Below are 25290 nucleotides of genomic sequence, written 5' to 3'. Positions count from 1 at the left end.
GGGGGGGGGTGGCTGGATCCACAGGTCTCATCCAGAGGAGCAGCCCTAAGGCTTTGCAGCTGCAGCCTGTGTTGGCCTGGCTCTAGGGGCTGCAGGGAGCCCAGCCCTCCCTGCAGGAGGGCTGGGGGCTTGTTGTGGCCCAGCTCGGACCTCCTTATCTGGCTTCATCCCCATCACAAACCCAGAGACCACGTCCTTGTCCCATTTTGCAGATGGGCGAATTAAGGCTCAGAGCCAGTGACAGCCAAGGTTAGGTAACTGAACTGGGCCGGTAGAGACCTCAAACTCAGAGGCCTGGTGGGCCTTGGATCCCGGCCTCCCCTTGTGCCGGGCACCCCACACTCGATGATCTGGGAGCTGGGCCCCCATGCCACCCGGACAGGCCGCAGGAGGCTGGGCCAGGATGTCCCCGGGCCTTGTTTCCTACAACAACCAGCTCCCCAATGACCACTGCCCTTTCTTCCTCAAATCCAGTGGAGGGTGGCAGGAGTAGGCAGGGGCTGGGCCAGCCTCAGCTGCGGCTTCCCTCCCCAGTCCCCAGCAGCCTGGGGACGCCCTTGCGCCCTCTTCCTCTTGCTGAGCCCCAGCTGCCTCCGCCCCTCGACTCCAGGTTCCCAGACCTCCATGCTCCCCACTCTGCTCCAAGCTTCGCCTTCTCAACACATCAGAATAAAAAGCGTTTGCAAAGTGCTTCCTTTCCCCACCCCTGACCTGCCGGGGGCGGATGCCAGTCCTGTCCCCACTGGACACATGCCCACATACACAGCACCCCCAAATGGAGGGGGTGGCCAGGGAGGTCCCCGTTTCTCACAACCCTCTTGCTGGTGGCTACTCTGGCCCGGAGGCGCCTGGCCGGGGCCTGACCCCACCTTGCCCTGGCATTGGGGATCAGCCTCCCCTGAGCTGGCGGGGCCCTAGGGCATGGGTGTGTCTGTGCAGCCGCTGTGGGGGCAGGCGGAGCCTGCCACAGAGCTGGTCCAGGCCCTCCCTGAGCCTTGGCCTTCATCTGAGACCGGGGAGCCCCCGTGCTCTGGGTCTGGGAGGTGGCGCAGAGGGCAGGGCCCGGGCCTTCCCTCTTCTCGGGGAGAAGCTGAGGGAGGAGGAAGTTCTTGCTCCCCAGAAGGGGTAGCGGGTCTGGGAGGGGGCCTTACAGGAACCGGCAGCCTGATTTCTTCCACGTGCAGCCCTCCTGGGTGTGGGGAAGGGGCCTTCCCCCAAGGAAGGAGTCAGGGAGCGGAGGAGATAACCTGAGCAGGGTGGCCTGCCTGGCCGGGCTAGTTACCCCCCCTCCCCCGCACCTCCTGAAGTGCCCGTCATTTGTGGGCTTTCAGAATCCGAAGTAAAACTGCCACCCCCCTGCCACCCCCGTACTCCCCACCCCCACCCCCTCCGGCTTCGGCGCTTCCGCGCTGCCAGGCGAGCCGGGTCTGGGAGGAGCCGAGAGGGGTGCGGGTGGGGCCCCTCCCTGCTCAGTTTAAACAAACTTCCCTTCACCTGGGGCCATCACGGCCAACTTCCCAGAGACGCGTGAGAGCTGTGGTCAGGTGCTGGAGACGGAAGGCCTTGCAGAGGTGCGGTGGGGAGAGCTGGCGGTCTGGGTCTCGCACAGCCTGGGCAGAGGTGCGGACGCAGGACTGATCAGGATGCCTGGAACCTGGGAGGGAGGATGGCAGGGGGCTGGGTCTCCGCGGCCCTTCCCCACGCCCTTCCCCACGCACCTGCAGGCCACCAGGGCTCACCCTGAGGCTCCCTTCCTTGCTGGCAGCTTCGGCCAGTCCCGCCCTCTGTGGGCCTGGGGTGGGTGGGGGGCGGGTGGGGGGCAGAGGGGAATGACCAGAGCCAGCCCCGTTCTTTGTCAGACCTGCCAGTCTTGCCGCTGCCTCAGGCCCTTCTGCCCACCCCCAGCCCCGGCCTTGCCAAGCCCTTTCTGAGCCCAGGGCAGGACACAGACACTTGGTACATCACTAGGAGGGACCCAGGGACCTGGGGCAGCTCCTGTCTCACCCCTGAAGGTGGTCCAGGTTACGTGAGGGTACTGGGTGGGGAGTGCAGAGCTGTGGCTGCCCCCCACCCCCGGGCACATGCCCCTTAGGAGCCCTGCCCAGGCTTCTGGGACCCCCCCCCCAAATCTGTGTGCAACCCACCTCAGTCCCTGGGTGCCAGCGCTGGTGGTGAGTGCTGGAGGTTTCTCTCCCTGCCCAAATTGACCTTTCCCAGGACCCACCAGCATCCCGGTGCACAGCCCCGTTTTGGCCCTTAGAAGCTCACAGCACGAACCTGACCGTTGTTACTGATATCTGGTTCACGTAATTGTGTAAGGTCAAGAAGCAAGCTTAAGCAGCTGCTGCAGGTCACTCCTGCTGCCGTCCTGTCCCCTGGGTCTGACACGGGGCTGGCCACCGCATGTCCTCGTGGCTCGTCGCGGTGGGACCTGTGGGCCCTCCACTCAGCAGAGCCCCAGGGAGCCTCAGACAAGCAGCGGGCCGTGAGGGGAAATTGCTGGGAATGCAGAATGTCCCGGGCTCCCGCCCTGCGGCTCAGGTCCCCCGAGGGCCCGGCGCCCCCTGGTGGGCATCTGCCTCACTCCTGGAGATGCTCTCCCCACTTAGACCCTTCTCGATCAAGGGATCAGGACACCTGCTGTCCCCGCCCTCTACGGGTGTCCCCTCATTCCTGGAAATCTGGGCTCCTGGCTCACAGGCTAGCTCTCCTGTCCTGGCTCCTGCGTCCGCTCCCGGTTACTTCTGTGTCCGTGATCCTTCCCATGCCCTTGGCCTCCCCTCCCCTCCCCCTGCATCCCCACTGCATGGTCACTCACTCCCCAGACCGTGCCTGCCCCACGACCGCACTCTGCCTCCACCTGCTGCCTGTCCCTCTGCTCAGTCGCTCCGGCCCTCCTGAACCCCCACCCCCCTCACACCTCACAGGCTTGTCCTCTACTGGCTGGAGGCCCAGGTCCAGGCACACCTTTGAACTCACCTTCACCTCCCTTGGCTTCTTGTTTTCACACCCTCTCGCAGCCAGGCCTCTAGCGGCCACCCTCCTGCAGCCTGTCCCCCCGCACCTGGGCAGCTCCCCGAACTCTGGGGAGTCTCACCCCGAGTTCCAGATGGAGCCTTGGCTCCCTGGGAAACCCCCTGCCCCGACTTCGCCCCTGCCTGCTCTCCGGCTCTCCTACTTCTCCCCGTCCCCGGCCCCCAACCACTTCCTTCAGCCTCCCTCCTCCATGAGACCCACCCCACCGGGCCCACAACACTGCCCGCACCGCCACTCTGACCGCGGGGCCAGCAGGGGGCTCCACTGTGACCTAGGCCCCACCCTTCTTGGGGACTCAGGAACACCACTCCACCGATGCACACCGGCCCCTCTTCCCCCACTGCAGCCGAGCCCCGTGCCAGGCTTCCAACGCGCTCTTACCTTAAAACATCCTAATCTTCAAACCCGCACGCTCCTCCGGGCCACGCCCCCCACGCGTGCGCCTCTGGGCCACGCCCCCTCCAGCCGAGGCACCGTTTCCTGCTTTGCAGCTAAACTCCAGGAGTCGCTTCTTGCTGTCCCCGCGTCCTTTCCCGTGCTCTCCTGAGCCAGCTGTCAGGCTTCATCGCACTGGTTCTTGTCCAAGACTCCAATGGTGCCCAGCTTCCTGAGTCCACCGGACTCAGTCACCTTCCAGTGCCCACGGACCCCGTCATCGGCAGCATGTGACGTGGTCCCTCATCTCTCCTTGACACTGTCTTCGTGTGGCTCCCACGACACTCTCTGTCCCGGGCTCCTCCTGCCCGGCTGGTTGTCCCTCCCCACTTCCAGACCCCAAACAGGGGTCCTGCTGTCTCCTCTTCCGCACCCACTCCCTGGGGGATGTCATCCAGACTCCTGGCTTGAAACACAGTATCCAAGCCAAAGACTCCAACTGGCCATCGCTGCCCAGTGCTCTCTCCCGATTCCCAGACTCACTGTTCCACCACCGCCCCCTACCTCCCCAGGTGCCTGCTCCCTCCCCGGCCCCCCACCTCAGTGTATGAGAACACATCCCCGGGGACCCACCACAGCTCAACCCAAGCCCCACACCCACACACAGGGTGCCAGAAAGTGCTGCTTGTGCTCCTTCCAGAACCGAGTCCTGTCTCACCCCTCCTCAGCTGGACATCCTCCCCGCCCCCCGCCCCCCCCCCCCCCCAGCCTGCCCTCGGCTCTGGCCTGCAATGTTGCCACAGCCTCCTAGCTGCTCTCCTGCTTCTGCCCTAGCCCCCATCCTGACTCAGCAGCCAGGGCCATCCTGTTAAGATAAATGTTCCGTGGCGTCGGTCTGCTCAGGTTCTCCGTGGCTTCCCCCTCCCTCAGAGTCCACCTCCAAGTCCTTATGAGACCCACAGGCCCTCTGCCATCTTCCCAGCTTTGCTTCATATCAGACCACTCTTTGCCGCTCCACTGCAGTCACCCTCACCTCCCTGTGTGAACACACCAGGCATGTATCTGCCTCAGGACCTTTGCCCTGGCTATTCACGCCGCCCAGAGCCCTCTTTCCCCAGATATTCTCAACACTAGCTTCCCCTGGTCGGCAGAACGGTAGACCCCAAAGATGTCACATCTTAATCTCCTTAACCTATGAATATGCTACCTTCACGGCAAAGGGGACTTTGTAGATGTGAGTAAATTAAGAACCTCGAGACAGAGAGATGATTATCCTGGATTATCTAGGTGGCTCCAGTGCAATCACAGGTCCTTCTTTTTTTTTTTTTTTTAATTTTTTTTTTAACGTTTATTTATTTTTGAGACAGAGAGAGACAGAGCATGAACGGGGGAGGATCAGAGAGAGGGAGACACAGAATCTGAAACAGGCCCAGGCTCTGAGCTGTCAGCACAGAGCCCGACGTGGGGCTCGAACTCACGAACTGCCAAATCATGACCTGAGCCAAAGTCAGATGCTCAACCAACTGAGCCACCCAGGCGCCCCCACAGGTCCTTCTTTTTAAGAGGGAGGCAAGGAGGGTCAGGGTCAGACTGGGATCGGAAGCGTGCTACACTGCTGGCTTTGAAGATGGAGGGGCCATGACCCAAGGAAGGTGGCAGCTTCTAGAACTAGGATACCACTGTGCCCTCCCTGACATGCAGACAGGGACACTGAGGTCCAAGTAGGGCAGGAAGTGCCTGGACGCTTTCCCTCATGGGACTCTCTTGCCTTTTGGGTTCCTTGGCCCCACGTCCCCAGCTCTCCCTCCTTACCACATGGCACCCTGGAGGCCTCAGCTGTCTCTTCCACTGCCCTGGGTGATCTGCGTCCCCTCTTCAGAGCTGACCAGTTCTGGGTGCCCTTCCCTAGGAGCCAGTCAAATCGGAGGCTGCTGGACCAGCCCCGCCCAGCCCTGCCCCCCAGGCGCTCCCAGCAATGCCACGAGAGCCTGGTGTGTTCCACTGGGCCTTTGCAGGTCCCTCGCCCACCTGTGCCCCAAGCATGGGAGACATGCTTTCCTGGCCAAAAGGTGCGTCCCCCTGTTCCACGGGACACTGAGCCCCCTGTGAGGTGGGTGGTATTACCTTTAGGGGAGGAAAGTGAGCTCACCAGCAGCCCTCCCACGTTCCCTGCCGGGTTCTGTGGCACCTTCCAGTGTCCATTTCTCAGCCGAGAACAAGAATGATGGTAACTTTAAATACAAAGCAGCCAGTCCTCTTCCCAGCAAAACGAGCTTGTTTGGGAGGTGGAGGAACCAAGCTCAACAGCACACACCTGAACCACAGACCCGGCTGAGAACAAGCTGCGTCGCTGGCTTATATAGAGGGAAGGGGGACCGTGTGCGTTGCGGGGGGGGGGGGGGGGGGCGGGGAGGCTGTTCGGGACAGGAGCCCATTGGAGGAGAGCAGAATGGAGGCCTCTCATTGGCTGAGAAGTATGGCAGTATGGCTTCTCATTGGCTGGGTTGTTGCTGGGCTAGGAGAAACCACCTCTGTGTCTCTTGTTCCTTTGGTTGGGTTGGGTCGGCAGGAGTGGCCGGGGGCAGGAGCCAGGGCACACACCAGGGCTCCTTTCCTCCTTTTCCCACCACCATCCCACCCACCCGAGAGGAAGGACTCCGGCGAGGCCCGTGGCTGGAGATGCCCCCAGGGGAAGTGCCCTGAGCCCCATCTCCGTGGGGCTCAGGAAATGCTCCTCCAAGGGGACCCACCATTGCTCCCACCTGGCCCGCCACCCCTGCCCTGGGCCAGGCCTGTCACCTCTCCAGGTGGCCGGAGGGGCCTCCACACAGGCATCCCGTCCCCCCGGGCTGCTCCAGTGCACGTCCAGACTGCAGGGTGAGGCTTTTAAGGTGTCAAGACCACTTTTCGTGCCCATCTCATGAAGCCCCACCTGGGTGGGCTCCCCGGCCACGACTGGGCCTCCCCCACCCCCCGGGGGTCTTTTGGCTCCCAACATGTGACCACACTGCCCACAAACTCCAGCAGGAGCCCAATCAACTCAGGAAGAGAGGCTTGTTTTTTAAAATGTGTTTATTTTAAAACATGAAACCCAAGCTGAATAGAAACCACAGAAATTACATTGACGAGATTTTTAGTTATTTGCCAAGAAAAATAAAGCCCCCAAAGAAATAAAAATCAAACCCCAAACCCAGTTAAAAAAAACCAAAACCAAAACCAAAAATAAAAATAAAAAACACAGCGACAGCACATACAGCCTTGGCCCTACGGAGGTCGGAGGAAGATTCTGGAGGAAGATGCCGAATGGTTCAGGCCTCAGGTTCCCCCTTCCCGCTCAGGGCACTAATCACACTGGGGAGAGGGTGCAGGGCCAGGAGAGGGGCCGGGAGGGTCGGAGTCTTAACAAAATCATATTGAATGACAGGTTATATGTAACAAAGTGGCACAGACGCAACCATCACGGCTAAATAGAACGTCCCTGCCCACCCCCTGCCTGCCCCCCAGCTGCGCCCCAGCGAGGCCCCCACCAGTCTGGGGCTGGGCAGGGGTCCTGGGTAGGGAGGGGATGGTACTTGGGCTGGAATTGCATAGTGAGATGGGGTGGGTGATGTGGCAGGGGACCCAGGGGCAGTGGATGCTGGCACGGGGAGTCCCATCAACCAGGTGTCCCAGTCGGACCCTGCCTCCCACTTGCCCAGCCTGTCCGGGGCTTGGGAGCCAGCTGGACCCTGCTGGGGCAGGGGGGGGGGGGGCGCGCTTCAAGGCCCCGGGGGAACCCTCCCTCTCACCTGCTACCCACTTTGTCAAGGGCCTGTGGGAAGCGAGGCCCAGTGGTGCAGGGTTGGGAAGGGATGTGGAGAAGTCACTGGGATGGGGGTTAGGAAGGGGACCCTGAACACTTGGAACGAAAGGAAACCAATGGTAGGACTTGCTCCCCTCCAGAGACTGAGGCTTGGGTGTGAGCCCCTCGGGATCACTCTCCTTTTCCTTTCTCCAACCTCGGTGAGTAGAAGAACGTGAGGACGTCACAGACGGGGCAGGCACTCACGCACACGACGCACGGAGGGCACTCCCAGGACAGCCGCGGTCCACAGCCTGTCCGGGCAGCGCCCGCCTCTCATGCTATGTACATTCACATTGCGGGCGGCCTCCCAGGGCCGCGGTCAGCCGACTGTGCTTCTGAGCAGCGGTGGAGAGCAGTGGCACCCGGGTGGGGCTGCCGGGGCCTCCCCCGACCCTGGGCCCGGAACGCTCTCGGCACCGGTGGAGCCCGGAGGAAAAGCTGGGCGGGTGTGCCGCGGGCGCCCAGAACAACGGCTGGGCCGGGCCCGGGGCACACAGTGCCCTGCGGTGAGGTTTGCCCATGCCCACGGGCTCAGACGCCAGGACCACCTGGGGCACCCCAGTGTTTGCCTGCTCACTTCCCTCCCTCCCCGGGTCAGGGGTTTGCCCCAGGGGCGGGGCAGATGTGGCCTGGCCTCCAGCCCACCTGCCCTTTTGGTCCCAGACACCAGCACAGAGAGAGGATCGTGGAGGAAGGGCAGGCGGCCTGTCCCCGGGCCTGTCCTGGGGCAGGGCACCGCCCCCGCTCTGGAAGGAAGAGCCCACATGTCTGTAAGCTGCTTGGCCAGCTGCCCACCTCCCACCGCAGGACCCTGGCCCGGGCCCTCACACGTGCCTGTCGGTGGTACTCTGCTGCCCCTGGCTTGACACACAGGCCAGAGTCTCTCCGTTTCAGGCTGGCTAGGCCAAGACTGGGACTGGCAGGGGACTTCCCATCCTGATTTGGGGGTGGCCCACCCTCCATGGCAGGAAACACAGCAAACATTGTACACTAAAGCCAAAGCACCTTAGGGAAGCCTTGTTCCCACTTCACAGGTAGGGAGACTGAGGCCGCAGGGACCTCGGTCCTACAGCCTAAGGGACATTCGTTCCCTAGGACACAGTCATCCTGGGGCAGCACCTGCCCAGGGACGGCTCTCGAGGCTCCTGGGCTGCCTATCAGTCTACAGCCCTTTCCCCAGCAGCACCCCGAGAAGAAACGGCTACTCCAGCTTGACTCCCAGCTGGCCGGCTTAGGCCTCATCTCTGGCCCGGACTCAGGGTGACACTTGCTGGCTCTGGATCGGCCAGGGGTGCCCGCGGAGGCTGGGTGAGGTTAGTGGTTAGTCCCAAGAGGGGCAGCAGGGGCCGAGGGCACGTTCACAGCCAGCTCGGGTCCAGCCCCACGGCCCGGCACGGGACACCGCGCCTGTCCTAGACAGAGAGGGAACCGAGAAGGGCGGGCTGCCCAGCCCGCAGTCCGCCTGCCCTAGGGTGACAAAGGTGGTTAGTGCAAAAACGAACCAGACAAGCTGCCAAGTCTTGGGGTGGGGGAGGGGGTTTGGCACCAAGAAGGTGGCCAGCACTGAGCGTGCGGCCGGGGCTCAGCGCGGCACCTGCCGTCCTCCCGCCGCTGTGGGGGGCTAGGCCCTGCGGGCAGGGTGGGCGCTGAGGGAGAGAGCAGTGCTGGGCCGGAGGCAGAGGAAGCGGAGCCTCCCTGGGAGGCTTCTGGCAGCGACAGGAGGGGCCTGTGTTCAGGTGGAGAGAAAAGGAAGAGCCACAGAGGCGCCCCGGGGGCTCTCCGCACAGGAGCCCGGCGGGCAGGTGGGAGCCTAGGCCCCTCCAGGTGCCGGGCACAGCGGGGGCGCCGCACAGCCTGTGAACAGAAGCCTCGGGAGCACAGAGCTGCGGGAGGGGAGGGGCAGGCTGGGGTGCGAGCCGGAGAACGCGGGCGTCCACAGGGTCGGCGTGCTGCAGGGCAGGTGGCAGGGACACGGCGCCGGGGCCGGCCCAGGGAAGGGCTCTGCAAACGCAGGTCCTCAGAGGCGGACAGGCGTGGGGGGCCAGGGCCCCGCGTCGGTGGCATCGCTCCCAGGCGTCCAGGCGCGTGGCCCGAGGAGAGGGCGCGGGCCCGGAGTTCCTCATCTCCATGCCCCTGCGAGGAGGGGAGGGGAGGGGAGGGGAGGAGAGGGAAGGGGGGCCGCAAAGGAGCCGGCAGCGGGCCTGGCGTGCGTGCGGAGGGTCCGGCGAGTGGTCGTGGGTGGAAGCGGCAGTGCTGGCACGGGGAGGGCGGGGCGATTGGCACGCGGGCAGGCGGGCGGGTGGCCGGCCGGGGCGGTCTAGTGGCCGCTGCCGCTGGAGTCAGGGCGAGGCTGGCTGGTGGCGAGGTATTTGGCTCTCATGCTGGAGGTGTACTGGAGGGAGACAAGGGGAAGAGGGGGTCAGCAGGGCAGCGGACGCAGCCACACGAGGGCCTTGGTGAGGTGAGCCAGGAGCAACCCGAGGGTGGGACAGGAGGGCGGTGGCCCGGCTGACGGAGCCCCGGTGGAGGGGCTCGGGAGTGGCCGGCGGGCTCCACGAGCGGAGGCCAGCCCCCACGCCCCAGGCTCCCCTCCCGGGCACAGGAGTGCACTCAGTCGAGGTTGCCTTCCAGGGCTGGGCTGAGGGGACGCGTGGAGACTCCTGCCCCAGCGGGAGACCATCATGCAAGGGTGGAGTCAGGCTTTGAGAGCGGGTCAGGCCCTGGGAAGGAGGAGGCCCCACGGCCACTCTGCCCCATCGCCCCAGGAAAGGAGGCCCCGAAGGTCACATGGGCTGTGGGGCTGCGGACTCCTCCCAGCTCCTAGACGCAGGGACAGAGGCGCCTGGAGGGAGGGCACGGACGGCGTGTCTTGGCCGCCACTCGTCCAACCTGAAGCGTGTGTGTGTGTGTGTGTGTGTGTGTGTGTGTGTGCGCGCGCGCGCGCGGGGGTCGCTCGTGATGAGCACACACACAGGAGGCGTGTGCTGCGGCCAGGCAGGGTGCAAAGGGCCACAAGCCCAAGGGGACGCGGACGAAGGCCAGGCCAAGTGCCAAGAGTTGCCGGGGTCAGGGGGCCTGTGCAGGCTGACCCCACAGCCCTGCGCTGACCCCTCCCGAGTCCCCAGATGGGGAGGGACGATGCTCCCTGGTCCCTAGAGCCCTCCTGGCACTCCACGTGGGGAAGAAGGCGAGAGTGCCGGGCGGCTGGCCAGGACACAGCATCAGGGGGAGGAGCAGTGGGCACCAGGGAGCCGTGTCGTCCCCCGGGCAAGCGGCAGGGGAGGGGGACGGCACCCCAGAGCCCTGAAGGAGCCCAAGCAGGCCCGCGCAGACGTGTGGGCACGGCCGGGGACAGCTTGCACGCTTGCCTGCATGCGCCTGTGTGCACCTCTGAACATGCACGGTGGCACCCCAAGGGCACCCCGGGGTGCCACCTCACCCGTGTTCTGCCTCCCTGAGCCCAGGCGCCAGGCGCAGGCACACCCAGGGGCCTGGTAGATGGTCTCCTTGCTGGGAGGTGACAAGAGGGGCCGGGGCCATCTGCAGCTGGGCCGGGGGCAGGGAGGGGGCTCACTGCCCCTGAGGTGAGGGTCACGGGCCGGAGGCCGGCACGAGGTCTCTGGTTGGGCTGGGAGCTCACGAGCTCACAGGCTTGTAAGGACCCGGAGCTGGCCCGGCAGCTGCTGAGCTGCGACGGCCCTGGGGCATGTCACGTGGGCCCAGGGCCCGCGCTGGTGAGGGGGTAGCAGTGAGCCGACAGCATGAGGCGGAGAGAGGCGCAGTGGGCAGGCGGTGCAGGGCAGGGCACCTGGGGCGGGTCAGTACCTGTCACTCTGAGGGTACAGCCACCACAGCGTTCGGGCACTATCCATGGGCTTAAACTGCCAGCCTGCCAGATAGCGCTAGGAGGGCCCGGGGCGGGAGGGGTGCAGGAGAGAGAGAGAGAGAGGGCGGCCTCAACGCCGGGGTGTAGGCCCCGCCCGCAGCAGGCTGTGGGGGGCCAGAGCACGGTGCCGATGACGAGGGCTACCTGGCCCGCGAGCCCACACGGCCCCGGTCCGGGTCGAGGGCGCCCCGGCGGCTGCAGGGCAGGATGGGGCCACCGCACACGCGCCCACCTCTGAAAGCGGGTGGCCTTCAGCCTCTCTGGCCCTGTCCTCTGCAGCCCACCTCGTCCAGCAAGGCCACCGGGGCCCGTCAGTCTGCAACTTCCTTCTCTTGGGTGCCAAACCACCCTGTCCCCTCTTTTCTGTCTCAGCGAGGCCAGAGGGGACAGCGGCTGGAAGTGCCAGAGGCTGAGTCCCGGGCTGAGCTCAGGGAGTCAACGGAGGAAATGAAAGGAAGCGGGCCCGTGTGAGAAAGGAGAAGCCGGGGCCCCTCAGGGTCGAGCTGGCCCGCCAGGCGGCTGGGGCTCAGGGTACCTTCAAGGCCAGCTCGTGGGCCCACCCGGCCCCGCCTCCTCCGGCCCCAGCACTGGAGGCTCCTCGCCACGCCGCCGGGCCCGCACTGCCCGCGAGAGCGACATGACCGCCGAGGCAGCCGCGCAGCACCCCCGCCCCGGCCTGAGACTTACTGAGGGCGGCGGGGACTCGCGTCCGATAAGGGGCGTGTTCTCACAGCGGGGGTTCTGGAAGTTGGCATTCTGGCTCCTGCGGTCGTGAGGGGAGAGGGGCTGTGAGCGGCCACAGGCCGAGCAGAGACCCTTCTGAAGCCAGGCAGACTCTGTGCCCACCTACCTGTGCCCGGCCCTCTCCAGCCCTGTGTGTTCTCGTCGCCACCCTGCATGCGGCCCCCAGCAAGGGCCTGAGGCGCCCGTGACCCTGGCACAGTAACCCAGGGCTCGACCCAAGGCTGCCTCAGCCCAGCCAGAGCCCACCCGGATGCCCACCCACCACGCGGCCGGCCCCGGGCTGTCGGCCACGGCATCCCCACACCCTTCGCACACACCCTCCACCTAACCGAGTAGCCTCATCGTGGCCGCGAGCCTGGTTTGCCTGGGCGACCCCACCCAGAGCCCGGGCAGCGCCCAGGGAGGCCCCTTCTGACTGCCCGACCGGCCCCTGCTCTGGCCCTCCCAGGTTCTCCCGCAGCGGGGCACACGGAGCTCCGCACGGCCTGCGCCCCCGTCCCCGCCTACCCACCCCCCTCCGGCTCCCGGCGCAACTCACATGTACTCGGTGACCGGGGCGTTGCTGACGGTGTGGGCCGCAGCTGGGATGCTGGTCTCGCTGCCGTAGCTGCTCCCGCAGCTGTACAGGCTGGGCATGTGCACGCGGTAGAGGCTGTCGTGTGCCTGCCTGGGCCCCGGGGCCGCCTCCTCCTCCCCATCTTCATCAGGGCCTCTGCAGGGAAGGACACCCGGCGCAGGTTCAGACCCGGACCCGAAGCGGCCAGCCGCCAGGCCCGTGTGGGGTCGGCTCAGATGCAGACACACCTCGTTCTGACCCCGGCTTGGTCAGGTATGGACTACGGGACCGTGGGCAGGTCACCCTGGCTTCATCCTCTGAGACGGGGGCGCCGAGGGCCCCGTGCCTCAGCCTGTACACCCGGATGCGGTCTGCCTATGAGCACGAGGGGCCACGGTCCCTCCCGCGGGGCAGAGAGTGGGGTGCCCGGAAGTGGGGGTGGCCTCTCTTGGCCCTGCAGGTCTCTGCCTGCATCTCTGGCTGGCCTGAGCCCACGGGGACTGTGCGTCCCCGGGAGGCCTGAGCCCAGCCCTCTTGCTCTGCTGCACGTTTCCTACCCACTGTGCCCAGGGAGCTGCAGGGCGAGGCGGGGCGAGGTGAGGCAAGGCGGGTGGCCGGGGCCAGGCCTCTGGCGCACCCGCAGGCCCCGCGCGTCCGGTACGCTCCCAGACCGGACTCGAGGCTCCTGTCCCGCCTCCTGACCACCAGCTGGGTGACCGCGAGCGTACAGCGTCCTCTCTGAGCCCCTTGCGGCGAGAGGAGCAGGACAGTGGTAGCAGCTGGCGAATGTGTCCATTCCCAGCCGTGCCCGGGGCTAAGCCCTTACACGTAGCGGTTCATCTAGTGCCTACCCGACCCCGAGAGGCGGGTTCTTTACAACCCGCGTTTACAGTTTGGGCGCCGGAGGCCCAGAGTGCTCAAGTGACTTGCCCGGGGTCATTCTATAAGCAAAGGCAGAACCGGGATCTGGATCCAGGGAACGTGATTCCAGGTCTGTCCTCTCAGCCACTTCCCTACAGCTGCCATCGTTATTACCGCCGCCACCACCACCACCATCACCATCATCGCCACCCCTGTTGTCCCCATCACCACCATCATCACCACCACCACCGCCATCACTAACACCACTAACACCACTACTGGCAGGATCACCACAGCAAACAACAGAGGGAAGAGACCTGAGCTAAGCTGCCTGTCCTCTGAGCCAGGCCACCAAGAAGCAGCCACGGCCCAAATAAGTGGGAAGGGAGGCGGGGAGTCTGGGCAATGAAGTGTGGGGCCCAGGCAAGGCGAGGGCCCGGTTCCTCCGGAGACCACTCAACCTAGTACTGATCAGGGAGACTAAGGCAGGGGCTCCCGGGCACCCCACTTCAAAGACAAGAGCGTCACGGCCCCGTGGGTAGTAGCGGCCATCCCGGTCACCCGGCTAAACGGGCCACGGAGGCCGTGGCCACCTGGGGCCTTGCCTTGTAGAAGCTCCGAGTCCCCACGGCCAACCAGCTGCTCTTTCCACACACAAGCCCTGCACATCTACGCCCCGGGGCGGGGACACGGACAAGACACCCCGAGGCCAGCCGGTCAGAGGCGGGGAAGGGCGTGGGGCACGGAGCCAGCACCGGCAGCAAGGACGCCCCGGCTCTCCCCGCCTGCTCTGGACTCGCACGTCACCTGGGCCGGGAGCTCCTCTCTACTCTCAGAGCGCTGCGGAGGCTTGCAGAGTGTCCGGAGCAGAGGGGGCGTTTGCTCCTGTCTCCGGGCGCCAGAACACGGGTGTCCAGAGGCACGTCCCTAAAACACCCGGCACGCAGGATGGCCTGAGGCCAGCTCTGAGCCCCTCACCTTTTCTGCTGCCAGGTGTGTGGCACACTGCAGACAACGGAGCTGAACATGAGGGCTGTGACGAAGGAGAAGAGGGCCAGGTAGATGAGGCCCTCGACGCCGTCATAGCAGAAGCCCGTCAGGGCCTGCACGTAGTCCTGAGGCCAGACGGCCCGGCAACAGCAAGGCCACACGGACCGGGAGGGAGACAGGGAGGGCGGGCTGAGACGGGACGCGCCAGAGCCTCGGCCCGGCACGCGGCAGCCCGGACCGCCCTGGACTTCACCACCCTCCGGTCAGCTCCCGTTCTCCTGAGGCCCCACACCCCCGGCTGCTCCCATCTGTTCCCCTGACCCTCAAGCTACTACCCGCTGTTCCCACTGCCTTTCCAGGTGCTCCCTTCTGCCCCCAGCTGCTCCCTCCTGCTCCATAACCCCAGCTGCTCCCTCCTGCCCCCAGCTGCTCCCTCCTGACCCCCAGCTGCTCCCTCCTGCCACCCAGCTGCTCCCTCCTGCCCCCAGCTGCTCCCACCTGCTCCATAACCCCAGCTGCTTCCTCCTGTCCCCCAGCTGCTCCCTCCTGCACCCAGCTGCTCCCTCCTGCTCCATAACCCCAGCTGCTTCCTCCTGCCCCCCAGCTGCTCCCTCCTGCCCCCAGCTGCTCCCTCCTGCTCCATAACCCCAGCTGCTCCCTCCTGCCCCCAGCTGCTCCCTCCTGCTCCATAACCCCAGCTGCTCCCTCCTGCTCCATAACCCCAGCTGCTCCCTCCTGCTCCATAACCCCAGCTGCTCCCTCCTGCCCCCAGCTGCTCCCTCCTGCTCCATAACCCCAGCTGCTCCCTCCTGCCCCCAGCTGCTCCTTCCTGCTCCATAACCCCAGCTGCTCCCTCCTGCCCCCAGCTGCTCCCTCCTGCTCCATAACCCCAGCTGCTCCCTTCTGCCCCCCAGCTGCTCCCTCCTGCCCCCAGCTGCTCCCTGCTGCCCCCCACTGCTCCCTCCTGCACCCAGCTGCTCCCTCCTGCTCCATAACCCCAGCTGCTCCCTTCTGCCCCCCAGCTGCTCCCTTCTGCCCCCAGTTGCTCCCTCCTGCCCCCAGCTGCTCCTTCCTGCTCCATATCCCCAGCTGCTTCCTCCTATCCCCCATCCCCCCCCCTCGTTGTGGCCCCCAGGGGGCCTCCCCCCCCAGGCCGGCCCTCACCAGGTGCAGGCTGCGACAGTCCACCAGGGCGGTAAGGTGCTGCAGATTCACCTCTGTGCCGTTCAGCACCTCCTGGACACGGAGCAGGGGGTCCTGGGGGGACACGTGCCACACAAGGTCAGCACCAGTCAGGAGGACAGGCCCCTGGGAGCCCCCATGTATCTGTCCACCCACACCCGTGGTCTTGGAACAGGCGTTGAGGACCCCAGGCTTCTAGAAACGATGACCCCAGAATCTGTGCCCTGGCCTCAGGGGGACTGTTGAGGATTCGAGTGGAGCGGGGAAAGTAGGACCCACCGATGCCTGTCAAAACAGGAGAGGCGGCAAATACCCACGTGTCTTCTGACGGGGGTCTGGTTCTTTTACAAATCTCAGTTTACAGAACAGTGAAAGGGAAAGTGTTCATGGCATTTTAAATGACAAAACGTCATCCGAACCCTCTGTACAGAACGAGCCGGATCCTGTAGCATGTGTGTCCATGTCTGTGCGTGCACACGTGTGTCTGTGTGTACGTGGGCACCTCCAGCCACATCTTCTCCATGGAGAGATGACCTCACAGACACATTTCAGGGTCGACAGCAACTCCTCTAGATCGACCACTGGACCTGGCACTGCCTTTTTATTTTTTAATGTTTATTTATTTTTGAGCCAGAGACAGAGTGCAAGCAGGGGAGGGGCAGAGAGAGGGAGACACAGAATCTGAAACAGGCTTCGGGCTACCAGCTGTCAGCACAGAGCCCGAGACACGGGGCTTGAACTCACAACCTGCGAGATCATGACCTGAGCCGAAGTCAGACGCTCAACCGACTGAGCCACCCCGGCGCCCCCCAGCACTGCCTTTTATAACACATATGCGAGGAACGCTCTGTGAGTCAGAAACGGATTTCAGGATGACAAAACTCACTATTTATTAGGAGCTGAATTGTGTCCCTGCTCCCCAAATTCATGTTGCATATGCATTACTAACCCTCAATACCTCAAAATGCGTATTTGGAGACGGAGCCTTTAAGGAGGTAGTTAGGGTAAGCAGAGGTCACGAGGGTGGGCCCCAATCCACTAGGACTGACGTCTTTGTAAGAGGTCGGGGCACAGACACGCGCAGAGGGACGCGGGCGTGAGGACACGAGAACGTGGTGCCGATACGCCATGGAGAGAGGCCTCAGGAGGTCACAGCCCTGCCCGTGCCCTGGCCCGTGCCCCTGACCTCCAGCCTCCAGAAGTGTCGGGAAATCCATCTCTGCTGTCTAAGCCCCCGGCGTGCGGTCTGTTCTGGCGGCCCCAGCACAAGGACGTACCTACCTATCCGCTCAATTGCAAAACACCCAGGGGACGCCCCGGCTATACCAGAAATAGGAAGTAACTGTAACATGCATGCGCGCTTTTAACTTAAATTTCGTGATTTTACTACAGAAGATCCAGCTGGTCACACAAAAAAGGCTGAGAGCCGAGCCGTGCCCACTCTGCAGTGGTACGCACGGGCCGGGCAGGGTTCCCATGTGCTGACCGGCACCTACGGGGAGCCTGGGATTTGCCAGGAGCATGGTAGCAAAGGTGTGGGGTGAAGTGTTCAGGCCCCAGAACATCAGCCCTCCAATTCCCGGAACACCCCTACGGGCTCGGGGGTGGACCTTCCTTTGTTCCCACATCTGTCCCTATTTTCCTTATTATTCCTTATTTCTTTGAATTCAAACAGCATGCATTACTTTAAAAATAAAAAATAGAGGGGCGCCTGGGGGGCTCAGTCGGTCGAGCGTCCGACTTCGGCTCAGGTCATGATCTCACGGCTCGTGGGTTGGAGCCCCGCGTCGGGCTCTGTGCTGACGGCTTGGAGCCTGGAGCCCGCCTCGGGTTCTATGACTCCCTCTCTCTCTCTGCCCCTCCCCTGCTCGCGCTCTCTCTCTCTCAAAAATAAACAAACGCCGAGAAACACGTATACACATACGTACGTTAAAAAGAAGTAAGAAACAGACCTGGTTTTAAAAGCCTCCCACAATTGTCCAGGGAGATGAAGGGTGGACGCAGGGGAGAAGGGAGGGCACCGCCGGGAAGGGTGTGGAAGAGGCAGGGACCTCCGCAGGAGCCCGGCAGGGGGCACTGCCCCTCGCAGCATCTAGCCCTCTAGCTCCCCAGCTGGCCCGCCGCCCACCCACTCACCTTGGTGGCCGGGTACTCCCGGGGGACGGTCTTCAGCAGCTCGGCCACGACGCCCTGCATCTCCACCAGCGCCTTGTGGCTGCCAGACAGCTTCTGCTCCACAGAGAGGCAGCTGACGGGCAGGGGCAGGGCCAGCCCGTCTCTCCCACCCTAGGGCCACCCCCCCCACACGGGTCTGCCAGTCCCGCTGCCCCGGGCCTGCGCCAGCCCGTGGGCACTCTGCTCTGTGGGCCCGCGGGACACCCCTCCCTGGCTCCCCGCGAGCCTGCCCACGTACGCAGAGATGAGACAGATCACCAAAAACATGGTGTCTCTGAAACAGGTGGTTTTTCAGGACCCCAGAGGGCCATGCAGTCACGTGGAGTGACAGGCAGGGGACCGAAGGGTTTCCCTCCAAACTCCACCCTGACGACACCTGTCCCGTCATTTCAGAGATGGGCACGGGACCCCTCCCGCAGGGCGACGCTTGGCTTCGCTCTGCAGGGCCACCCAGGGGAACCCAAGAAATGAAAGGAATCCCAGGTATTTCGGGGCAGTAGGCCGTCCACCCCAAAAGGCTTGCACCGAGGGCATCAGGGCGCTGACACCGGGGCCAGTTAGTGATGTCAGTGTGGCCTTCATCCGGCTGCTCCTCGGGTCCCAGGGTCCAATCACGTCTGAGAGGGGTTGGGGGCCGTGGGGGTCAGGGCCCGTGTGGCCCCCTCCCGTCCGCACCGGGGCAGGAGCACCCCCGGCACTCACCTGCTGGAAGGGGTTGGAGGCACGGGGCGAGCAGGCCAAGTAGTACTCCAAGATGTCTGCAGAGAGAGGTTGGGGTGGCCGAGTGAGGCCGGCCGTCTGCGTGTACCTCATGTGCCTACGTGCGCGCGTCCGTGCGTGCGTGTGTCTGCACCTGGTGCCTGCGTGCGTTCGAGCACACGTGAGAGGGGATGTGGCCTCCAGAGAGCCCGGGGCCAGCGCCCAGACCCTCCGCCCCAGGCAGCGTCCCTGCAGCATGCACAGCGGTCTCTTGGGTGCAGCCCTTGTCCCTCCCCTCCGTCTGGAGCAGCAGACAGGGCACCGGAGGTAGGCAAGGGGTCAGAAGACGCCCGGGGATGCATCTGCTCGGGGGTCACTTGGGCAGAATAATAGTTCTTGGGCCAGAGCATCGCCCCAAAGAGGAGGTAGCACAGCCCATACATTGCAGCCTGGAGCACCCAGGACTCGGGGGGCCTGCCTGTCTCATCACCCTTAAAACAGTTTGTCGATCCAGTGTCCGATGTCCGAAGGTGGGGATTCACTTACGGTTCGGATTCAAAAAACCCTAGGAGACCTGAGCCTGGCTGCGGCTGAGGGAGGAGCCCTGGACTCTGCCTGCCCCCGCGCCCCCCACAACGCTCTCTGGCCCCTCAGGACCCTTCCCTGAAGCAGTGGACACTGGCTTTGGAGTTCCAGGTGCCTCCCTTCTGGGGTCCCTCCAGGGCCCAGTGCAAGATGGGGAGGGACCAGGAGCAAGGGCTTAAGTGCAGGGCTGGCCGCAGTCTGGGGCAGCTTCCCACGGGGCTCCTACACTTGACTCCTCGGGCCTGGGCTCCCACCAAGCTTAAGTGAAAACCCACTTCACGTGGGCCACCTGGCTCTGCCTGGCCCGCGAGGGGCGGCCTGTGGCTCGCAGGCAGGAGCCTGTACTCATGTGAGGCCGGGGGCTGCTCGCACTTGCCAACGGCCCCAGAGCCCTGGGCAGCGAGGACCCGAAAGGCTGATGGCACCGGGGCCAGGGACAGCGGTGGTAACAGCTGTCACCAGTCCTGCCAGCTCTGAGCTGGGCACATCCACCTTCCCCCACTGTGGGGGCTCCTCTGGCTTAGATGGAAACGGTTCCTTCAACCAAATAAGCTAAAAACCTGACCACAGGCTCCTCTCTGTGGCTTTCTTGGGCAAAGAGGAGAAGACAGTCCCGGGAGGGCCAGTGTTTTAAGGCCACGCAGAACTCCTATCCCTGGGGGGACGGTCCCTCGACTCTTCTCTCAAGGAGCACACGGTATTCACAGCAAAGGCAAACAATGAGCTTAGCACCGTCCAGCTCTGGCCGCGCCCGAGCCCAGTCCCACCTGCACCTGCCTCCTGAGATGGTCAACACGCACCCAGCCCCAGACACGCTCTCTGCCCCCAGCTCAGTCCACGGCTCCTGTGAGGACAGCTGCTCAGACAGAGAACAGGGCCTCAGTTCCTCCCTCCCTACATCCTGCTTCTTCAGAAGCCCCATCACGCTCCCTCACGGCACGTCCCCATTCACCTCTCGCCCTGCTGGCTCAAGGCACCTGTCCCCTGCCTGGAGAACCACCACAACCTCCCCGCCTTCCTGCTTGACCTCTGTGCTGCTCCCACAGCCCAAAGAAACTTTGAAAAAGAAACTGAACCATGGGCCGTGTCTTCTCCAGGCTTCCCACTTCCAACGGACCCCCTAGAATTAAGCCCAAGTTCCTTTCCTCGACCTGTCCCTGCTGGCCTCCCCATCCTCTCCTCTCACAGTGGATCTATTTTCTGCCTTACAGACACATTGGGTTTGTCTCTGCCCCAGTGCCTTTGCACAAGACACACAGCCTTCCCTGGCTCAACTTAAATACTACCTCTTTGGTAGGCCACACTGTCTGCTCTGAAGTAGCCTGTCGTCACTTGCCGCTCCCTTGTCACCCACCTCCACCGTCACCCCTCCCGTCATCTGGCCTCACACAGCACCTGTCCTCATTCTCAGAGCCCCCCACCCCCCGCCACTCACAGGTGTTCCTGTTCACTCACTAGCTTCCTGACGTGCGTGGGTCCTGCCTCCCCTAGACCAAGGGCCCACGAGAGAGAGGATGCCTTGTCCTCACTCAGTTGGGTCTCCCCAGCCTGGCCGCCGGGGTGCCGGCTTCAGACTCACCCCCACTCAGCACGGAGTGTTCCTCCACCATCCTGGTCACGTAGGTGTCGGGGTCCACACAGAAGTCGCTGGAGCCCTGGGACGGGTGCAGGCAAGGCAAATGGGGTGACCAGGCTAAGCCCCCACAGCCTTCAGCTCTCAGGGATAGAGCCTGACTCCCGGGTTCACTTTTAGCTCCAGAAGGTAAAATAGGGATGTGGGGACGCACTGACTTGCTGTGTGCCCATGGGAAGGTCCCCACTCCTCGCGGAACCTCGACACCCCAGGGTAGGGCGGGAAGGGAGAGGAGTAGGACTTTCCCCAGCCCCCCCACCTCACGCCGAGGCCCAGCACACAGGGATCATACTTCTCCTCTGCCACTCACCACGGACACGGCCAGCTCCAAGCCCAGTGCGCCCCAGCTGATGACCAGGGCCAGGACCCCCAGCAGGCAAACCCTTGGGGCAAAGAACGCCAATCAGCGACCCCCAGGCTGGGGTGGCTGCAGGCCAGAGGGCCGGGTCCCCAAGGAACATCTGGGGGGGTCTGCCCTCACGGGGGCTGTGGCTCCTCCGTGGTCTGGCCTTCGCCAGAGCCACCTGAAGGCTGGGCACAGATGCGTCTCCCTCCCACCTGGGGCGGGCTGGGGTGGGGCTCAGGGGAGGGCCAGGAAGGAAGGTCTCCCTGCTTCCCCCCCCGGCCAGCAGGTGACGCGTCTCAGCCCTCACCCTGCTCTCCACAGCGTGGCCGGAGGGGCCCGTTAGCCTGGGCCAGACCCACGGGGCTCACACCTGTCTCGCCCAAGGCCCGGCCTCACCTGCCTCCCCGGTCCCTGCGGTCCATGCACTCAGGCCTCCCTGCTGCCGCTCACACCCCTCGCTGCAGGCCCACGTGCTGGTGGTCAGACGTCCAGTCCCCTCCCTGCCAGGGCTCCTTGCGCAGCACACGCGCTGCAGACTGGCCTGCCCGCCTGCACGTCCCCCCACCCCCACCTGCTCTCCTCTCCTCCACAGCAGCGCCCCCCCCCCCCCCCACCGGACACAAGGCACTACAGGGGCCCGCCTGTTCACTGGTCTCTCCCCATGCCCGGCCCGGGGAGGGCGCAGGACACGGCTGTTCAACTGTTCAGTGAGGAAGCGACAGCTGCTACCCGCAGACAGCTAGCACTGTCGCGTCTCTCGGAGGACGAGACAGAGTTATCAGTGCCAAAAAGCCACCGGCCCAAGGTGGCCAGGTGAGTGGGCGGCACAGCAGGGCGACGAGCCCAGACTGCCTCCAGGCCGGGGACGTGGCCAGCTTGACTTTCTGGTGTCCCCGTGACTTGGTGACCCGGACAGGTCTTCAGGTGTCTGGGTTACGATACGCAGGCTCAACGGGGCGGGAGCCCAGCAGGAATCAAGGACGGACAGGGCAGATGTGCCCGCCACAGGGGCACGGGGCAAGGGCCCCAGGACAACTGCCGGAGCTGGCTTCCGTGGTGGGAAACCCGTGGCCAGACCCACAGATGGGGGTGGGGAGGGAAGGGCTGCCTCAGGGGAGAAGGTGCTGCGGGCACCTCACCCCTGCCCTCCGCCCCTCCACCCCACAGACTCACCCGACCAGAATGCCCTTGGAGCTGCGGATGAGGCCGACCAGCGCCAGCAGGCAGATGGCCACGTCGAGCAGCAGTAAGCCCAAGTAGCCCAGCCACCTGTGGGCACACGGTGGGTGTGGGTGTGCGTGGGGCGCAGGGACGCGGGCATTGCTCGGGGAGGCGTGGCAGAGCTGAGGGAGCGGCCTGGGGCCCAGAGGGGCATCCGCGGGCAGCTCTGGGATATGGGGCTGGGATCAGTTCTGGTAAAAGAAGTCCCGGGAACACGGAGGTCCCACCCGTAACAACTGTGACACCAGGCTCTGAAGGCCACAAGCCCGTGGAGGGTGACTAGCACCCAGGCAGTAGGGGCCAGGCGGGGCGGACGGAAAAGAGGGCCAGCCGCACCTGTACCAGTCGTAGAGATCCACCTGCTCGGCCAGCACCTCCAGGGACACAGCCGGGTTCCTCCAGAAGGGGATGGCCGCGGTGTGGCCCAGCAGCGTCTCGAGAAGGCCCTGCAACCTCTGGACTGCGCGCAGGGGCTCTGGGCGCGCGGCCAGCTGCCGCTCCAGGCTCTGCAGGCTGGGCTCTGCCGTGCGGTTCAACGCGGCCGCGGTGTCCCACACCTGCGCCGGGCCGGGGGCCGGTGAGCCCGGGCGCAGACCCACTCCCGGCACGCTCCGCGTACACGCCCACCCCTCGGGCACGCAGACACGGGGCGCAGGCACAGAGCCCCCCTCCCCATCGGACGGCCACTCACGCGGTCCTGGACCCCTGCCACCGTGCGGTTGGCGTGGCGGAGCGAGTAGGTGGCCCGATGGATGCCGTCGCTGGTCTCCCCGTTGCCGTAGAACCCCACGGCGATGCCGGCGCTGGGACGGGGCGGGGCTCTTGAGGGCGCGGCCGGGCCCCTCGCTGGCCCGCCCCGGCCCCGCCCCTCCCGGTCAGGCCCCGCCTCCATCGGGCCGCCCCTCCCTGCCGCGCCCTCCCCCCCCCCCCCCCAGCCCGGCCCCTCCCCGCGCTCACCTGCAGACCAGCGTGGCGATGATGACGCACCAGGCGGTGCAGCAGCAGTCGGCGTCCAGGTGCTCCTCGCTCTTGCGCCGCCGGCAGCACAGCCAGAAAGAGTAGAAGAGCAGGAAGAGGAGGTCCAGGGCGAGGCAGGCCAGCGCGGCGGCCCCCAGCAGCAGCAGCGCCTGTGGGAGGCCGGGAGGCGGCGCTGGAGGTGCGGACGCCGGCACCCGGGCTCCCACCCGACCGTCCTCCAGCTCGGGGGACAGAGGCTCCCAACACTCGACTGACTCCCGTCCTTAGCCCTGTCCCGGACCCAAGCCACATTCGGAGAAGCCAGACGGGCACGGCCATGGGGTCCTCCCAGGCCCTGTGCCCCTCCCTGCGGGGGCCCCCTCACCTCCTGGGCCCCCGGGCCCAAGGCAGGACATAGGACAGGTCCAAACAGGGGTCCCTGACCAAGCCCAGTAAGGAGGTGCTGGGTGGGCAGGAGCCCCCGGGAAGGGCCAGCACAGCTGCTGATGGCCATATCGCCGAGGAAGGCCCCCTCATCTCGCAGAGCCTCGGTCTTCTCTTTCGTAAAATGGGGCAGTGCTCTCCCCAGAAGAGGCTGGCAGAGGGTCTCGGTGAAGGCCCGCAAGAGACTGAGTTGGACCTGGCCACCTTTGCAAGCCCCTGGGGCCGGGGCAGCCTGAGAGGCCCAGAATTATCCAGCCACGTCCCGGGAGTCACCAGGGGAGGAGGAAGTGCCCCCTTGGGCCCTCTCCCGGCACCAAGGTCAGCATCCCCCATGGGAAGCAGGGACACATGCCGTAGGCCCAGCGCTGCCTCCCCTGGGTGCCACACTCGTCATTCTACCTGGCCCAGCGCCCCCCCTCCCCATTTTACTGGTAAAGAAGCCGGCTTCAGAGAAGATACGGAGGAAGGACCGGTGTCATGGCACCTCTGGGGCCTCAGCACACGTCCCTTGTTGGGGTGGGAGTCGTGGCCTGTTAGCACTGTAGGCCGGGCCTGACCACGTGCACTTCATGGGGGGGGGAGACAAGTAAGTCCCACACAGAAGGTTCACCACCGCACACTGGCTCTCAGTCCACACTGGAAGTGCCGTAGAGACGCTGGGCCCCGGAAACACCCTCCCTCCCCAGGCCTGAACACTGGGGTGCTGCTGCCCACCTGCCCCCTTCAGGGCCCCCTTGGGAAGACAGGCTGAGCCGCAGACGCCCTGGCGCCCAGCGGCTGTCTCCCTGCCCTCGCAGGAGCCCGCTGGCCCCGAAGGTCTCCCACCAGGCTCACCATCCCTGGCCACCCCCACACCTGGGGGGGCCCCTCCCGCCTGACCAGGGAGGCACCGAGCAGCCACACTTCAGAGCAACACCGGGGCCCAGGGAGCCAGGAGCTGTTTGGAGGCTGGGCCTCGGGCCTCCCCCACGAGGCACAGGAGGGAGGCACCATCCAGGGGCAGATCGGGGTGACGCCATGAAGCTGGAGTCACAGGCCACGGCCTTGCCCTGCCGGGGCGCAACGGGCGTTGGGGGCTGGCACCCTCCGGTGCTCCTCCAGGCTGAGGGTGCCTACCATCTCTGCCCTGGCAGGACGGCCCGTTGGGTCCCAACCGCCCCTGCTCACAAGCTGAGGGTGGGAGGGAAGCAGGCCCCCGGGGGGCCGGTACCAGGGCCACCTTGTCAGCCGCGCTCAAGTCACAGAGGGTGTTCCCAAGACCCGGGACGCAGCCAGGGGCCTCCGGGCAGGAATCGGGGCATGTCACAGGCCGGGGGGGCCATCACGGAGGGGGCTCACCTTAAGGGTCCTGGAAGGCGGCACCGCCCTTGCCCCGCCCCACCCCGCCCTGCGTGTCAATACACATCGCAGTGCTTGCAACAGCACTCTTCCAGGCTCCCAGGGTCTGCCCTCACAGGCACAGGCCGGACATTGGCCGGGGTGCCACAGGCCCTGCCCATCCCCTCCTCACAGGCAAAGGGCAGAACACAGCACCACCCCTGGGACCTCTGTGCTTCCATAACAAAGGCCACCCTCCAGCCCCTGTCACCGGTCCTGCCTGCAGGCTCCTCCCCTCCCCCAAACCCTCAGAGGCCCACCACACCTCCACCTGGAAGCCTTCACCCAGAATGAGCCCCTGCCCATCCCCCATCCTGTGCAGATGGTCCCCCTGGAGGCCACTCTCTGCTCTGACTGACCTCCCTTGGCCTTGGCTGGA

At 65.0% G+C, this 25290-nt stretch overlaps 1 protein-coding gene across 2 annotated transcripts in view; it reads right to left on the bottom strand.

Moving 5' to 3' along the window:
* Positions 1-8848: 8848 nt before the first annotated feature.
* The window catches only part of TTYH3 (tweety family member 3), a 28521-nt gene continuing 12079 nt past the window's right edge, over positions 8849-25290 (bottom strand). The window contains exons 2-15 of one of the 2 annotated variants that reach the window (XM_027042365.2): positions 23091-23260; positions 22825-22936; positions 22470-22690; positions 22086-22181; positions 20877-20949; positions 20513-20588; positions 18352-18407; positions 17611-17703; positions 15457-15549; positions 14281-14417; positions 12424-12597; positions 11829-11904; positions 11081-11157; positions 8849-9647 (exon numbers count right to left, since the gene is read on the bottom strand). In XM_027042365.2, coding sequence (XP_026898166.1) covers positions 9632-9647; positions 11081-11157; positions 11829-11904; positions 12424-12597; positions 14281-14417; positions 15457-15549; positions 17611-17703; positions 18352-18407; positions 20513-20588; positions 20877-20949; positions 22086-22181; positions 22470-22690; positions 22825-22936; positions 23091-23260 — 1470 coding nt within the window. In that variant the 3' untranslated portion in view covers positions 8849-9631. The remainder of the gene's footprint in view (positions 9648-11080; positions 11158-11828; positions 11905-12423; positions 12598-14280; positions 14418-15456; positions 15550-17610; positions 17704-18351; positions 18408-20512; positions 20589-20876; positions 20950-22085; positions 22182-22469; positions 22691-22824; positions 22937-23090; positions 23261-25290) is intronic. The other variant, XM_027042366.2, reaches the window with a different exon arrangement.

Source organism: Acinonyx jubatus, chromosome E3 (assembly GCF_027475565.1).
Source record: "Acinonyx jubatus isolate Ajub_Pintada_27869175 chromosome E3, VMU_Ajub_asm_v1.0, whole genome shotgun sequence".
Taxonomy (NCBI): Eukaryota; Metazoa; Chordata; class Mammalia; order Carnivora; family Felidae; genus Acinonyx; species Acinonyx jubatus.
This window is presented reverse-complemented; position numbering and strand designations above follow the sequence as displayed.